At 47.1% G+C, this 16437-nt stretch overlaps 1 protein-coding gene across 14 annotated transcripts in view; it reads right to left on the bottom strand.

Annotated features, from left to right (window-relative positions):
• Positions 1-16437, bottom strand: part of ALDH18A1 (aldehyde dehydrogenase 18 family member A1) — a 131638-nt gene that overhangs the window by 78102 nt on the left and 37099 nt on the right. For all 14 annotated transcript variants that reach the window (XM_048858660.2, XM_048858654.2, XM_048858658.2 and 11 more), the window contains one exon: positions 963-1186. In XM_048858660.2, the coding sequence (XP_048714617.1) occupies positions 963-1186 (224 nt within the window). The remainder of the gene's footprint in view (positions 1-962; positions 1187-16437) is intronic.

The raw sequence follows: 16437 nt of genomic DNA, 5'->3' as shown, positions 1-16437 counted from the left end.
ATGTCAGTGCTGCCTTCCTACCCAATTGCCTCTTGGGTCTATCTTATTACCTTCCTTTTGCTAAGATTACCTTGGGGGAACATTTCTCTCAGACTGGTTTGTGGGGTTACCCAGTATATCACATCTGCTCATGGGCAAGGAGAAGTATCGCACAGGCCACTGGGGAGAAACCCTACTCAAGTCTTTTCCCAACAGACCATGGGAATCTTCCACAATCTTCATAAGCATCCCCAACATAAATCCAAGTAACTGCATTTTAACGCTAAGCTTTTTGGAGGGGAAGATGTTAACTAAATTCATGTCACTAGAACGAAAAGCCAAGTGGGTGAGGCACTGAGAAAGGGGATGGATTCACAAAGCACTGCAGCATTCTGGGAAGAGTGCCCATTAGGATAAGAGTCATCAATGTAGCAGAAGTAGGACCAACTCACTAGATGCCAACTGGCAGAGTTTTTTAACCAGAATTTTAACCGGATATGGATAAGTTTTATTTAACTCAATTATTATACATTCATATGTATCAAGTGCAAGTTACTGTGTAATCCAGGTGTCAGACAGAGCAATTTAAACATCAGCAGTGAAGCCCTGATAGAACATTATTCACTAGGATTACACTCCACAGGTATTTTTCAACAAAAGAAGTGGCAACAAGAGATACTCACGTCCAACTTCATCCCAGGACAAAATGTTCTCTCCCATTGGCCCTTCCTCCTCCAGCTGAAGGCAGGAACTCCCACTACATTTATTTCTGCATACTGCAGGTTCTCCTCTTGCACCACTCTACGTATATTAGGCCACATGTCTCCCTCACTACATCTTCCCCCTCTGCATACAGCTCAGTTTTGCCACATGATGATAAAAGCTGCAGTTAAAGTCTCCTGCTAAGTTTTAATATACAAACTTTAAGGAGACATTGACTAGCCAGTTTGCAAGAGCACTGGGTTTTTTAGCCATAAAGTTACCTGCTCAACAATAGATGCCAACCGCCCAAGAGCCAATCCACACTCATCTCCTCGAGTCACAACAGCACTACCCAGCTTCACCACAATCCTTTTAGCATGTTTCAGCTCACTGCGATGTGCGAATGACTTGCCATGTGTACGACTGAGGGGAATGGTGATAAATGGGATGTTGCTCCAGCAACGGATAGATTCGTTCCTTAACACCAGGTTATGGACAGGCAAATCTGTGGTTAAAAAACAAAAAACAAACAACCACCACATGAAAGACAGGGAGAGATCCCACACTCCTAAATGTTGAGCCCACAACTTTGAACACTTAGTTCAGACCTCCCCCAACCCCTTATCTGTCAAGATTACCCCATCTTGAACCTAAAATCCCACAATGTGCACTCAATATTCTGACTTCCGAGCCCCTGGAACGTATCCAGTTTCCAAGTGACTGAGAAAGAAGGAATGCAAGCCATTGCTAGGGCAGTGTATAAGACCCATACTGGGTCAGACCAATGGTCCATTTAGCCCAGTATCCTGTCTTCCAACAGTGGCCAACGCCAGGTGCTTCAGAGGGAATGAAAAGAACAGGGGCAATCGTCCAGTCCCAACATCTGGAAGTGAGAGGCTTAGGGACACCCAGAGCATTGGGGTTGCATTTCTGACCATCTTGTGTAATAGCCATTGATGGACTTATCCTCCATCACTTATCTAGTTCTTTTTTGAATCCAGTTATACTTTTCGCCTTCAGAACATCCCTTGGCAATGAGTTCCACAGGTTGACTGTGCACTGTGTGAAGTACTCTCTTTTGCTGTTTTAAACCTGCTGCTCATTAATTTTATTTGGTGACCCCCTAGTTCTTGTGCTGTGAAGGGGTAAATAAAACATTTCTTTATTCACTTTCTTCATACCATTCACAATTTTATAGACCTCTATCATGCACCCCCTAGCCATCTCTTTTCCAAGCTGAATAGGCCCAGTCTTTTTAATCTCTGCTCATATGAAAGCTGTTCTATACCCACAATCATTTTTGTTGCCCTTCTCTGTACCTTTTCCATATCCAGTATATCTTTTTTTGAGATGGGGCAACCAGAACTGCACACCGTATTCAAGGTGTCAGCAAAACATGAATTTTATAGTGGCATTATGATATTTACTGTTTTATTATCAATCCCTTTCCTAATGTTCTATTAGTTTCTTTGACAAATGCTGCAAATTGAACATTGGCAACTGGTTGTCCCATATCCTATGTGGCAGGGTGGACTGATTTAATCAAAGCAATTAAAGTAATTAATTTTAATGTTTCATATTTGTCCTTTTTAATTTCCTAAAGAAACACTGATTCTCATTGGTTGATAATCATTAAAATACATTTATTTGCAACTAAATATAGCCTTTGCACTAAATTTGGTACTGTTTTTTGCTAACCAGGTGGATAAACTAATTTATTAAAGCAATTAAATAGCAAAACTTATCTTCTTAATTTTTATATTTATCACAGGGCTGTCGATTAATCGCAGTTAACTCAAAAATTAATAATTAAAAAAATAATCACGATTAATCGCACTGTTAAACAATAGAATACCAACTGAAATTTATTAAATATTTTTGCATGTTTCTACATTTTCAAATATATCAATTTCTGTTGCAACACAGAATACGAAGTGTACAGTGCTCAATTTATATTTTTTATTGCAAAAATTTGCACAGTAAAAATTATAAACAAAAGAAATAGTATTTTTCAATTCACCTCATACAAGCACTGTAGTGCAATCTCTTTATCATGAAAGTGCAACTTACAAATGTAGCTTCTTTTGTTACATAACTTCACTCAAAAACAAAAATTTTAGAGCCTACAAGTCCACTCAGTCCTACTTCTTGTTTAGAGAATTGCTTAGACAAACAAGTCTGTTTACATTTACCGGAGATAATGCTGCCCACTTCTTAATTACAAAAAGAAAAGGAGTACTTGTGGCACCTAAGAGACTAACCAATTTATTTGAGCATAAGCTTTCGTGAGCTACAGCTCACTTCATCGGATGCATCCGATGAAGTGAGCTGTAGCTCACGAAAGCTTATGCTCAAATAAATTGGTTAGTCTCTAAGGTGCCACAAGTACTCCTTTTCTTTTTGCGAATACAGATTAACACGGCTGTTACTCTGAAACCTTCTTAATTACGTCAGCTGAAAGCGAGAACAGGCATTCGCATGGCACTGTTGTAGCCTGTGTCACAAGATATATATGTGCCAGATAAGCTAAAGATTCATATACCTCTTCATCAGGGCCGGCCCTAGGTTTTTTGCCGCCCCAAGCGCCGGAATGCTGCCTGAGCAAGAAAAAAAAAAAAAGGTGGCCGGAATGCCACCCCTGGACATGTGTTGCCCCAAGCACGTGCCTGGTTTGCTGGTGCCTAGAGCTGGTCCAGCTCTCCATGCTTCAGCCATCGTTCCAGACGACACACTTCCATGCTGATGACGCTTATTAAAAAAAATGTGTTAATTAAATTTATGACTGAACTTCTTGGGGGAGAATTGTATGTCTCCTGCTCGGTTTTACCCGCCTTCTGCCATATATTTTATGTTATAGCAGTCTCGGATGATAACCCAGCACATATTGCTTGTTTTAAGAACACTTTCACTGCAAATTTGACAAAATGCAAAGAAGTTACCAACGTAAAATATCTGAAGATAGCTATAGCACTCGACCCAAGATTTAAGAATCTGAAGTGCCTTCCAAAATCTGAGAAGGATGAGGTGTGGAGCATGCTTTCAAAAGTCTTAAAAGAGCAACACTCCAATGTGGAAACTACAGAATCCGAACCACCAAAAAAGAAAATCAGTCTTCTGCTGATAGCATCGGACTCAGATAATAAAAATGAACATGCGTCGGTCCGCACTGCCTTGGATTGTTATCAAGCAGAACCTGTCATCAGCATGGAAGCATGTCCTCTGGAATAGTTGAAGCGTGAAGGGACATGTGAATCTTTAGCACATCTAGCACATACATATCTTGTGACACCGGCTACAGCAGTGCTATGCAAACGCCTGTTCTCACTTTCAGGTGACACTGTAAACTAGAAGCTGGAAATGTAAACAAACTTGTTTGTCTGAGCAATTGGCTGAACAAGAAGTAGGACTGATTGGACTTGTAGGCTCTAAAAACTTGTAGGCTCTTTTACATTGTTTTGTTTTTGAATGCAGGGGTTTTTGTACATATATCTACATTTGTAGGTTCAGCTTTCATGATAAAGAGATCGCACTACAGTACTTGTATTAGGTGAACTGAAAAATACTATTTCTTTTGTTTCTTACAGTGCAAACACTTGTAATACAAAATAAATATAAAGTAAACACTGTACACTTTGTATTCTGTGTTGTAACTGAAATCAATATATTTGAAAATGTAGAAAACATCCAAAAATGTTTAAATAAATGGTACTCTATTGTTTAACATCGCGATTAATTTTTTTAATCACGCGATTAATTGCAATTAATTTTTAATCACTTGACAGCCCTAATTTATTATGTTAGAAAATGGTGAATTATGCATTTCATATTTACTAGATGATTAATGTTTTACTTGTGATTTGTGTAAAGTTCTATTCAGAAGGAAATTTAAATCAACTAAAAAAGCACAAAACCAGTATTTTTTTTTTAATTAACTAAAACTACTTTATGGATATATAAGAAAAGTTCATCAAAATGTTTTGCATTTAAAACTAACTGATTTATGAAATAAAGGAAGTATTCATTGTAGTTAGTAAATTGAACTGATTGTTTCAGTTCGCCATGTCCTTCAAGATTTTAGAACTAACAAATCTCATCCTCACACCTTATTTTTATTCATAGATGGGAAGAGGAAAACAAGCTTTTCCAGCTACTAATTGGTTTCTTATTGAACTAATCATTGAGCTGAACTAGCTGAATAAAATGAAATTAAAAAAATATTCTCTCTGCACTTGCAGAAGAGGCTAGTGCTGTCAAAGGCTGGTTTAGCACTTCAACAAACTCTGGTTTCAGGTGTTTAGCCAGTGACCTCCTCCAGTTGAGCAGTTTGACTTTCTTTAACACTTGGCAGCAAACGTGTACTGGTTAATATTACTGTTATATGCAATTTAAATTTTAATATAAATTATATATTATATAATATAATAATCCGTAACATAGGTTGTCAATTTCAAATATTTTTTTTTTAAAACCCCAACCCAGCACCCTGCCCGGAGCGGGGCTGAACCACGTGGTCCAGCATGCAGACTGGCTTAAAACGGCTCACAGGCCAGATCCAGCCCGCAGGCCATAGTTTGCCCACCCCGTCCTAAACTGTAGTAACTGGAATCAAACTTTGGATAAGTCTAAGGAACAAACAAAGGCACTGCAGGAATGGTGAGCATTCTTCCCTCTAAGTTAGTAATGAACCTGATGCAATGCCTTCTAGCTTCGTGCTGAAAGTGCCATCATAAGGTTAAGTCAGGGGTTCTTAAACTGTGGATCGAGACCCCAAGGTGGGTCAGAACCCCATTTTAATTGGGTCACCAGAGCTGGTGTTAGACTTGCTGGGGTCTGGAACCAAAGCCCAAGCCCTGCCACCCGGGGCTGAAGCCAAACGGGCTTCAGCCTGGGCAGCAGGGCTCACGTTACAGGCCCCATACCTGGGGCTGAATACTCCTTGGGCTTTGGCTTTGCACCCCCACCCCAAAGTGGTGGGGCTCAAACTTTGGCTATCGCCCCCCCCCCCCCCCCCCGGGGGTGGCAGGGCTTGGGCGGGCCCAGGCTTCCGTCCCCGCTCCTGAGGACATGTATTAATTTTTGTTGTCAGAAGGGGACAGCAGTGCAATGAAGTTTGAAAACTGCTGGTTTAAGTGGTACAACAGTGATTATGGCAACTTGTCTAATCCTTAAAGATCCAGTAGCCCTTTTCCCAAGAGTCAGGAAATTGAGTGTGGTCTCCTGATCAAACTTGAAATGACTGCAAGAAAATCAAAGGGGCAAAATGTGGCATTTTCAGTGTTTCACACAATAAGTCATCCAATTTCAAATTAAATGGATATTTTGGATTCACTTTCTCTCTGTCTGGAGGAGAGGATGGGTCAGAAAATCTTACTACAGGAGATAAGAGAAGCTTAGTTAATAATTTCTCTAGGCCATAGTTAAATGCATTTCTCCATCACCATAGACTCCCAGACCATCTTAGTGAGTTAATTATTCTAGAAGGCTGCATAGAAAAATGCTGCATGGTCCTCTACATATTCTGCTTCTTACTTGGGAAAGAAGAGAAAGAAAACGCAACTGTACCTGTATCTTCCTAGGGCTCTCGTTCAAAGGTTATTAGCCCTCTATACAAAAAGACAGATAAAGGATTGAGTGGGGTTCCACTCCCCTGCCCAATTTTGTTGATTTTCAGGGTAACAGAATGACACTGCATACCACACAACATAAGCCAGGAAGGGCTGAAGCAGGTAAAAGTTGACAGTGTTCTCAGCACTGTACAAGACAAATACAGACCTTCTTGGCTAACCCTCTAGGCCGGTCCTGAGAACATCAGGGAGCCCTTGTTGTTGTATCAGTTATGTCAATCAGTATCTAGTCTGAAGTATTCCCAAGCAGTTTCGCCCTCTGAGAAGGAAGCAGCATTTTTTGATTGCAGTAGAGAACTCTGAGGATTTCAGGCAAAGCGTGAACGGCTCACCTAGCTCCGCTATCCCTATGCAAACTTATCTATTCTGATTGTGTCCTGGCCAGCACAGGGAAGAAAGTTAGGTCAGAGGTTACACCACTGAAGCACATTTCTGATGATGTGGGGCTTTGAACCATCCACACATTCCTCCTGTAATTCCAATTAGTTTCAGGAATTCTCACTGCATACAGGGGGAAATTGGTATGGGCATCTAAGTAGCTCTTCCATCAAATTGTACCAGGAGAAAAACTCTCTCAGCATCTTCCTTGCCTTCCAAATATGCCCTGTTGAACAGGACCAGCAGCACTGCAGGAGAGGCACTCACTGCAGCTTTTATGTCCAGCCTGCTGCTAGAATATAAGAGACGTTTCTGATATTCAGTCAAACATTGAATACTGGCAGTTGGGCAATGTTAGCTCCTCTTTAGGTCAGTGCTGTTAAGGGATAATTCACAGCATTTCTATGGGTAAAGTTGATGGGGTGTTCACCCCACATAAGGCAGAGCAGATTAAATTAGGTTAGTTTGCTGAAAAAGCTGCACCTGGGGGAGAGTCAACGATTGAAAGGCCAATTGAAGATGGACCCAGAAAAGAACACACAAGTGGGGCTGATATAAAGCCAGGAAGTTGGCAGCAGTCACACCCTAGGAGAAGAAAGGTATGTTTGGGGCTACAGAGTTAAAGTAGCCTGCAGCCACTCCCTGGCAGGAGAGAGTCTTGGCTGCTAAACCCAGCAAAGGGGGAAGCAGAAGATGCAGAAAGGAGTCCAGGGAAAGAGCAACAGGGTCTGAGAGGAAACAGACCACAGTTGCTAATCAGAGAGCGTCCCTGAACTGGAACCCAGAGTAGAGGGCCGGCCCAGGTTCCCCTATCAGTCACAGGGGGAAGCGGCATGGACTGGGATCACTGTCCAATGGGACTTTGATACCCTGGAAGGTGAAGACTATAGTAACCTGGCTGGAGGGCCAAGCCATGAAGAGAGAGCATTCTGAGCTGCAGAGAGAGATGGCAGGATGCACGAATGAGTAGCAGAAGGGGGCATCAGACTTGGAAGGCGCTAATTCCCAGAGCAGCCAGGAGGTGTTGCCCTGGCACAGTAACTATTAGAGAGTTTTAGCACTTTAAATATATGCACTACATTTAATGTTGCACTACTGGAGTCAGCGGAGCCGCAACAGACAAGAAGTGAGGGCAGTTGAGGATAAGCTACCATTTTAGATATTAATTGTTCATACCTGAAAGACTTGGGTGAGGGGGGGGAAAGCACTACTCACACACAGACCAAGTATTCATCCCACCCCTGTTGACTCAGCAGGCTCTAGTTGGCAAGGCTACTGAGCACTGATGTCTCAAGTTTTCTTCAAAACCATCAGTATGCAGTCTCAAATGCCTCACACACGCTCAAGTGACCTCAAGGAGTTGGAGTGTTGTGACTGGTCTGTGTTGGAGTAAGCAGTTAACCACAGCATGCATGCAGTGGTTAGCAGTAGAGGGAGCCAGCACTCCATGCTTTCTCCCCTTTCTGAGGTTGGTGGATTCTGTGAAAATTGAAGGACTACATCTTGGAAGTATCAGTCAACTGATCTGGTCCACAATAGAACTGTGACCGATAGAGTAAATGGCTTAATATCTCTAGCCACTACCTCTGGACTTACTTCCAGGTGTCCAAGTTTCTAAGAAGAATTTTGATCTTCGCTCCAAGTAAATTTGGGCCTCACACCCTCCAATACCCATTTTTAGTTAGGGGTTCAAACTGCCTCACTGCAATCAATTCCCATCCCTCAAGTAGAAGGACAGGTTATTTACCTTGTACAATAACTTGAGTTCCAGATCTGTGTGTGTCTATGGGTGCTCCACATCAGGATGTGTGCACCCCCCATGAACTCTTGATGAAAGATTTTAGTCAGCAATGTCTGCAGGTCCACGCCTGCACTTAGGCAGTCTCATGCTGTGGTACAAGGGTATACAAGGAGGGGTGGACCCTTCACAACTCAAATTCCTTCTCAACCATGAAAGTCCAATACAACTCTGAGGCAGAGCATACTGGAGCATCTGTAGGGACATATGTGTGTCTTTGATAGCTGTTTTCAACTACCTGAAAGGGGGTTCCAAAGAGGATGGCTCTAGACTGTTCTCAATGGTATCAGATGACAGAACGAGGAGTAATGGTCTCAAGCTGCAGTGGGGGAGGTTTAGATTGGATATTAGGAAAAACTTTTTCACTATGAGGGTGGTGAAACACTGGAATGCGTTACCTAGGGAGGTGGTAGAATCTCCTTCCTTAGAGGTTTTTAAGGTCAGGCTTGACAAAGCCCTGGCTGGGATGATTTAACTGGGAATTGGTCCTGCTTTGAGCAGGGGGTTGGACTAGATGACCTTCTGGGGTCCCTTCCAACCCTTATATTCTATGATTCTATGATTCTATATCGTGAATAATTCAAGTTACTGTACAAGATAAATAACCTCTCCCTCTGCAAATACTATGGGTGCTCCACGTAACAAGACTCCCAAGCAGTACCTACATCATGGAGAGAATGCTGAGGAAGTGGATTCAGTATGGATCACAGGATGGCATCACCAAAAGTCATGTCAGCTCTGGAAGCAGGCATCAGAGCATAATGCTGGTAAAAAGTGTATGGCAAAAGACCAAGTGGCTGCCCTGAAAATGTCTGAAATAGGTAAATTTTTAAGGAGGGCTACAGAGATAGACTGAGTCCTAATGAAGTGAACAGTTACCCTCAGAGGGGATGAACCCATGAGGTTTCATAGGAGGACAAGATACATCCTGCAACCCTTCTGGACAGTCTTCGTGTGACGAAGTGGGCCTGTTCTTAATGTTTCCTCCGAATATTGTGGGGGTGCCTCAGTTTCCCCTATGCAGTTCTTAAGTATGTAGGTGGTGGGGTAAGGGTGTATGATCATTGCAGAGCCCTAGAGGGCAGGTGTGTGCAGGGGTCTGGACACAGAGAATGGCCAACACCCTGTTTCCTGGCAACTGATGGCCTGGGCCCTTCCCCCCCTGCAAGGTGAAAGCTGAAGGGTTGGAGAACAAAGGAATCAGGTGCCCTCCTGGCCCGGGAAAGGAACAAAGCCCAGAGGAGGAGGGGCTGGAGGGAGTTTCAGTTTGGGGCTGGCTGGGACATGGAGTGAAGTGCAGACGTGGTTGTCTGGCTCACTGCCCCCAAAATGGACCCAGCTGAGGGGTCCCGTTCTCTGCACCTGCAAGCTCTGTTTTAGACCATGTTCCTGTCGTCTAATAAACCTTCTGTTTTACTGGCTGGCTGAGAGTCACGTCTGACTGCGAAGTTGGGGTGCCGGACCCTCTGGCTTCCCCAGGAGCCCCGCCTGAGCGGACTCGCTGGGGGAAGCGCACGGAGGGGCAGAGGATGCTGAATGCTCCGAGGTCAGACCCAGGAAGGTGGAAGCTGTGTGAGCTGTGTGTCCTGAAGACAGGCTGCTCACAGAAAGGCGACTGCCCCAGAGTCCTGACTGGCTTCATGGGGAGCAGTTCCAGAGCATCGCCCAGGGACTCCGTGACAACTGGTGGCAGCGGTGGGATGTACTGCACCCCGTGGATGGCGCTTCCTGCAGTAAGTGACTGGGGAGCAGTAACACGAAGGGGGATTGCCGAGGACCAGGCCTGCTGAAGGCTCAGAGAGGAGCGGTTTCGGGGGGCGGTTAACCCCTGGGAGTGTGTGACCAGCGAGAAGGACTGTGCAGTAATGGGGTCCCCCTGGGGACTGCAGTGAGCAGTCTCAGGGGCGGAGGAGCCTGCAGCTTGGCCCAGGGAGAGAGAAGGACTTTTGCAGTAACAGGGTTCCCCTGGGGATTGCAGCGAGCAGTCCAAGGGGCGGAGGAGTCTGCAGCTCGACCCTGGCAAAGAGGTGGTGACCTCGAGAAGGGCTGGCACACTAGGGGTTCTCCCTGGAAACCGTGGGGAGCTGAGAACACACGGGCCTGTGAGTCCACAACAACTTGGGAGGAGCAGAGTGATGGCCTGTCCCCGTCTCCTTAAGAAGGACATTGTAACCCTGTGCAAAAAGAGAGGGTTGAGCGTTGGAAAGTTCACCAAAGCAGTGTTAATCGTGCAGCTGGAGGAGGATGACCGCTCTAAGGAACAGATTCCTGACCCCAACTGGGGCTATAGCAGGATCTGGGAGCAGCTGGAGTGGGAGCCAGGCATCGCCAAGACTCCTGTCCCCGACCAGACGAGGGTCTTCACGATCGGGTTCCCCATCGGGGGATCGAGACGGACGGGATTGGAGCTGAGTCCGAGAGAGCAAGAGGACCGTGGGAGACAGCGAGAGCCCAAGAAAGAGCTGCAGAAGCAGCAGCAGCATGAACTGGCGATGGTGGAGCGGAGAGGCCTAGGGGACCTCCCCGGGGTGAGTGGGGATAGATCCCGGGGGGCCAGTTCCGCAGGGAACCTCGAGACTAAATTGCTGCCCCTAGTTAAGGGGGGGGGGTGGATGCCCACCTCACTGCCTTTGAGCAGGCTGGCGATTTGAACCAAGGGGACCCTGCGGAAAAGCCCCGGTGTCTAGCTCCCTTGCTGGGTCCCAAGGCCATAGACTCCATCAGCCAGATGGGTGGGGAGGTGGACAGGCTCCCACTCCTGACCCCAACCTATATGTCTGTGTGGAGTTTCCTGGGGCCAGGCCCCTCGGACCCCCAGTGGGAGCGGAAGGTGATGGTCAATGGGGAGACATTCCTGGGGTGGCAAGATCCTGGGACAGAGAGAACTGGTGTCAGACCCTGGGTGGTGCAGCCTCAGATGCTGAGGGGCTGTGTGAGCTGGGTGAGGGTCCCAGGGACGAAGCCCCTCGCCTTCCCTATGGCCCAGATCCCTGTGCAGACCCAGGAGGAGTGGGGCTGGCTGGTCGTTGGGGTGCCCCAGGACACCAGCTGCGAGACCCTGTTGTGGGGTGACTGTGTCTCTTTGGGACAGGATCCAGGCCCTGCTCCTGTAACTGCCAAGGGTTTGAATTTGAATCCAGGGAACCAATCGGCGGAGAGGGAATGGTCAGTGAAAATGCAGATGACCTGGCTGGCAGCAGGGAGGAGCCGCTAGGCTCAGGCTACCTGCCTGCCTGTAACCAGACCCCTGGGGCTGGGTGGGACAGAGAGATGCTCCCTGCCCCCTTGCACACAAGAGTGGGGACTCTTGCTGGCTCTGATGCATTGAGGAAAGCAGTGGCCTGCCCCCACTGGGACAGCAAGGGCAGTGCTGAGCACAGTGGGAGCTGAGACCCCAGCTGAGTGGGGGGAGACACAGGCAGGGCAGGGGATCTGTAGGGAGTGGCAAGGTGCTTGGTAAGGAAAGTTTGGATGAGCCTAGGCAGCCTTGTGATCTGATGGCTGTGTCCAGTCAGCAGTGTGGGGAGGCGAGGAGAGTGGAAGATGAGAGTCCCTGGACCTTACCTGTTAGCTGGGTGGAGAATTGGGACAGTGAAGGAAATGGGTCTCTGTCTGTCAGGGGTATTGACTTGCCTATGGAGGGAGCTACCCTGATCTCCAAGCAGTTGTCTGTGACCAGCCTTGTGTGCTGGGACAAAGGGAATGAGATCCCAACCTGTGTGTCTGGTAAAGGAGAAAGTGTGTCCGGCTCTTCTTGGTCTGTGGAGCAAACAGAACGGGCCTTTCAGCCTGTGATGGTTGAGGGTCGTGCAGTTGTCTCAGAGCTGGTTCTGGATTCAGCTAAAGCCCAGGAAGGGAAGGGTCCTAAGTTTCTGTCTGCTCGGGAGAATGGCCCTGTAACTAGGTCGCATCCAGTTAGGGTCTATGTAAAATCCCCGAGACCAGACAATTCTGGTGCTTGTATTTTGCCTGTTGCTAGTGTGTTGTTGGAAAGGGTGGAGCAACTCTGTCTAATCAGGGTGAGATCCTAGCCAGGGCACAAGGAGAGCATGAAGGTGTGTGATTGTGTTACCTACTGAGGGTGTGGAAACCTGTAGCAAGGAGGAAAAGATTCCTGAACTTGTGTGTGGCAAAGGGAAGGAGAATGCTTCTGACCTTTTATCTAGGAAGTCTGTAAGTTTGCCTGAAAGGGGATTGTGTAGGAATCCGCCTGATGGGCCAGAGGTGATTCTGGATGTAAGGGAGACCCAGAAAAGAGTCTGTTGTTGCTCAGGAAAGTGTTCCCCTAGAGCAAGCCCTAGGTAAAGAGGGTAAGAGCAGAATTTCTGTGAGGGGTGAATTGTTGCATAGAAAAGCCCTCGAGAAAGGAATCCTCATGGAGTCTTTGCAAGCAGTTTACTGCAACTGAAGGGTGTGAAAATGATTTAAATCAAGAAAGTTTCAGTTCCTAACAGCCAGAAATTTTCTGTTGCGAATGGATCCACTGACTTTCCTGTTGAAAGATCCAGTGTGGATAGCTTTGAGAAGGTCTCAGATGGAGTGAAAGCTGTTAAGAAAGGTATACCGTCCTATAACCAAGTGGCTGTGTTTGGCCAGCTTGTTGGGGAGACAAGGTTGTGGAGAAAGGGATGTCTCCATGCTAGTTCTGTAAGTGAACAGTATGTGGCCCAGGTCAAGATGGGGGCCCTTGACCAAGAGAGCCCGAATTGCAGCCCTCCAGACTGGAGCTCTGGGAGAAAACCCAATCCCAGTTTGACCCCCTGGGGTTTTGGGGTGGCCAAAGGGCATGGGCTGCAGAAACCTTCCCACATGCAGCCTGCTAGTGCTATCGACCACCCCCGACGTAAGGGAGGGCGTGAAACTGGAAGGGCCTGGTGTAACTCCTACCAAGGAATGGGAGAGATGCTGGGGCATCCATGGGAACATTGGTGGCTTCGAACTTCCCCAGGTCACCGGGTAAAGTGACCCCGCTCAGTTCGATCTCGAAGGGGGGAGAGATGTGACAAAGTGGGCCTGTTCTTAATGTTTCCTCCGAATATTGTGGGGGTGCCTCAGTTTCCCCTATGCAGTTCTTAAGTATGTAGGTGGTGGGGTAAGGGTGTATGATCATTGCAGAGCCCTAGAGGGCAGGTGTGTGCAGGGGTCTGGACACAGAGAATGGCCAACACCCTGTTTCCTGGCAACTGATGGCCTGGGCCCTTCCCCCCCTGCAAGGTGAAAGCTGAAGGGTTGGAGAACAAAGGAATCAGGTGCCCTCCTGGCCCGGGAAAGGAACAAAGCCCAGAGGAGGAGGGGCTGGAGGGAGTTTCAGTTTGGGGCTGGCTGGGACATGGAGTGAAGTGCAGACGTGGTTGTCTGGCTCACTGCCCCCAAAATGGACCCAGCTGAGGGGTCCCGTTCTCTGCACCTGCAAGCTCTGTTTTAGACCATGTTCCTGTCGTCTAATAAACCTTCTGTTTTACTGGCTGGCTGAGAGTCACGTCTGACTGCGAAGTTGGGGTGCCGGACCCTCTGGCTTCCCCAGGAGCCCCGCCTGAGCGGACTCGCTGGGGGAAGCGCACGGAGGGGCAGAGGATGCTGAATGCTCCGAGGTCAGACCCAGGAAGGTGGAAGCTGTGTGTCCTGAAGACAGGCTGCTCACAGAAAGGCGACTGCCCCAGAGTCCTGACTGGCTTCATGGGGAGCAGCTCCAGAGCATCGCCCAGGGACTCCGTGACACTTCGGGTGTAGATCGGATGCCCCCTCATTCATTCTACAATGGAGATGAAGAGTCTAGGGGAAGCCTGAAAGGGCCTAGTCCCATCAAGAAAGGCTAGCGCTCTTAACATACAGCGTATGGAGGCTTGCTTCTTCTCTCAAAGCAAGACTTGTGGGTAAAACACCAGTATATGAACTTTCTGATTAATGTGGAACTCACGGTATGTCTACACTACCCACCGCATTGGCAGGCAGCAATTGATCCAGCGGGGGTCGATTTATCGCATCTAGTTTAGATGCGATAAATTGACCCCCCAAGCGCTCTCTCGTCGACTCCTGTACTCCACCGCTGCGAGAGGCGCAGGCGGAGTCAATGGGGGAGTAGCAGCAGTTGACTCACTGCAGTGAAGACACCGCGGTGAGTAGGTCTAAGTACGTCGACTTCAGCTACGTTATTCACGTAGCTGAAGTTGCATAACTTAGATCGATCCCGTCCCCAGTGTAGACCAAGCCTCAGAAAAAACTTTAGAAAGGAAGCGAGGGTGTGTATTGCTTTAAGAATGTAGAACACCATGTACAATGGATCAGCCATCAAGACTCCAGGCTCTCGTACTCTTCTGGCTGAGGTACTGGCTATGAGGAATGAAGTCTTGAGGGACAAATGAAGAAAGGAACTCCCCCTTGGCTTAAATGAGGGTTTCCTTAGAGCACTGAGAACTAAGCTGAGGTCCCACTGTGGAGCTGGCTCTTTGACAGGACAGAAGTGGGGAGCAGACCTGCTCTATGACATAGACTCATCAAGTAGCTATGCCTTGGAGGTGAAGCGCCAAGAGACTGGGGTGGTGACTGATCCTGACTCCTGGGTAAGGAGAGCTGGCATCAGGGGAAGGCAGAGAGGAGAATGCAGAGACATGCAAACCAGCTCTGGGATCCACACATCTCAGCCAGGATGGCGCTACAAGGAGGAGTACTAGTTTCTCTTTTTTTCCTGTATGTTTTTGAACTCAAGCTGTAAAAGCATTGAGGGAAAAGCATATAGCAGGATGCGAGGCCAAGTCATTAGTAAGGTATTTCTCATTGAGTGGTAGCTGCACCCTCCCCTTGGGCAGAATCACCGGTGCTTCATATTGGATAGTGTCACAGAGATCCATCTCTGGATGACTCCTGGTAAGACATCTTCTGGGATACCTCATTGTTCAGCTCCCATTCATGGTCGATGCACAAATGTCTGCTAAGGGAATCTGTCACAGTGTTCTGTAGACTGGCAGACACAATTGCTGAAGTGTGTATGCGATGTAATAAGCACCTGTTCCATAGTTTTATAGATTTTGTGCATAAGGACAGTGATCTTGCTCCTCTTCGTCAACTGGTATAATACATTGCTGCCTTGTTGTCCAGCATTATCTGATTGGGTAGCCATTTTTGAAGGGTAGGAAGTACTGGCAAGTGTAAAAGTGCTCTGAGCGCCAGTATGTTGATATGGAGAATCACCTCCTGAGAAGTCAATTTGCCCTGAGCTGTGAGGCTCTGGGAATGTGCACTCCAACCTATCAGGGAGGTGTCTGTGGTGATAATTCTTGTAGGAGGCTACAGGAGTGGAACTTCCACATGCACATTTTGTGGGTTCTGCCACCAGTTTAGAAAATCAAGGACTTTCCAAGGTACGGACACCAGCTTGGATAGATTGTGTTTGTTTGGGATGTAGACAGCTCTCAACCAAGCCTGAAGACACCCAGAATCTAGTCTTGCTAATCTAGCATGGGCCATATGGCCCAGAAGTTGTAGGCAAGCCCTTGCTATGGTTTGTGGGCTCTGCTGAATTGTCAAAACAAGGTTGGATATTGTGGTGAATCTCTCTTGGGTAAGTATGCAGAAGAAGAGTCCAGGGCAGTGGAATGGGCAAAGTGCAAAATGTGATACTGGTAGTGGTTCCTGCATGCCACAAAATGTATGAATTATTTGTGCGAGGGATGAATGGCAATGTGAAAAAAAGCATCCTGAAAGTTGGGGGGGGGGGGAATCATGAATCTCCTGGATCCAGGCACGGAACTGTCATTGTTAGGGTCACCATTCTGAACGGTTGGGGACAGACAAATGTGTTTAAATTCTTGAGGTCCAAATTGTTCCCCATGCCCTATTTTTCTTTGGAATGAGGAAGAGGGACAGGAAGGGCAAGGAGCTGAACTGGATGGAACAGCCTACAGAAATCACCTTTAAGATCCATCTGTCTGAGGTGATGAACTTCCAGGAAGATTGGGG

This window comes from Caretta caretta, chromosome 7 (genome assembly GCF_965140235.1).
Source record: "Caretta caretta isolate rCarCar2 chromosome 7, rCarCar1.hap1, whole genome shotgun sequence".
NCBI classification, from domain to species: Eukaryota; Metazoa; Chordata; order Testudines; family Cheloniidae; genus Caretta; species Caretta caretta.
This window is presented reverse-complemented; position numbering and strand designations above follow the sequence as displayed.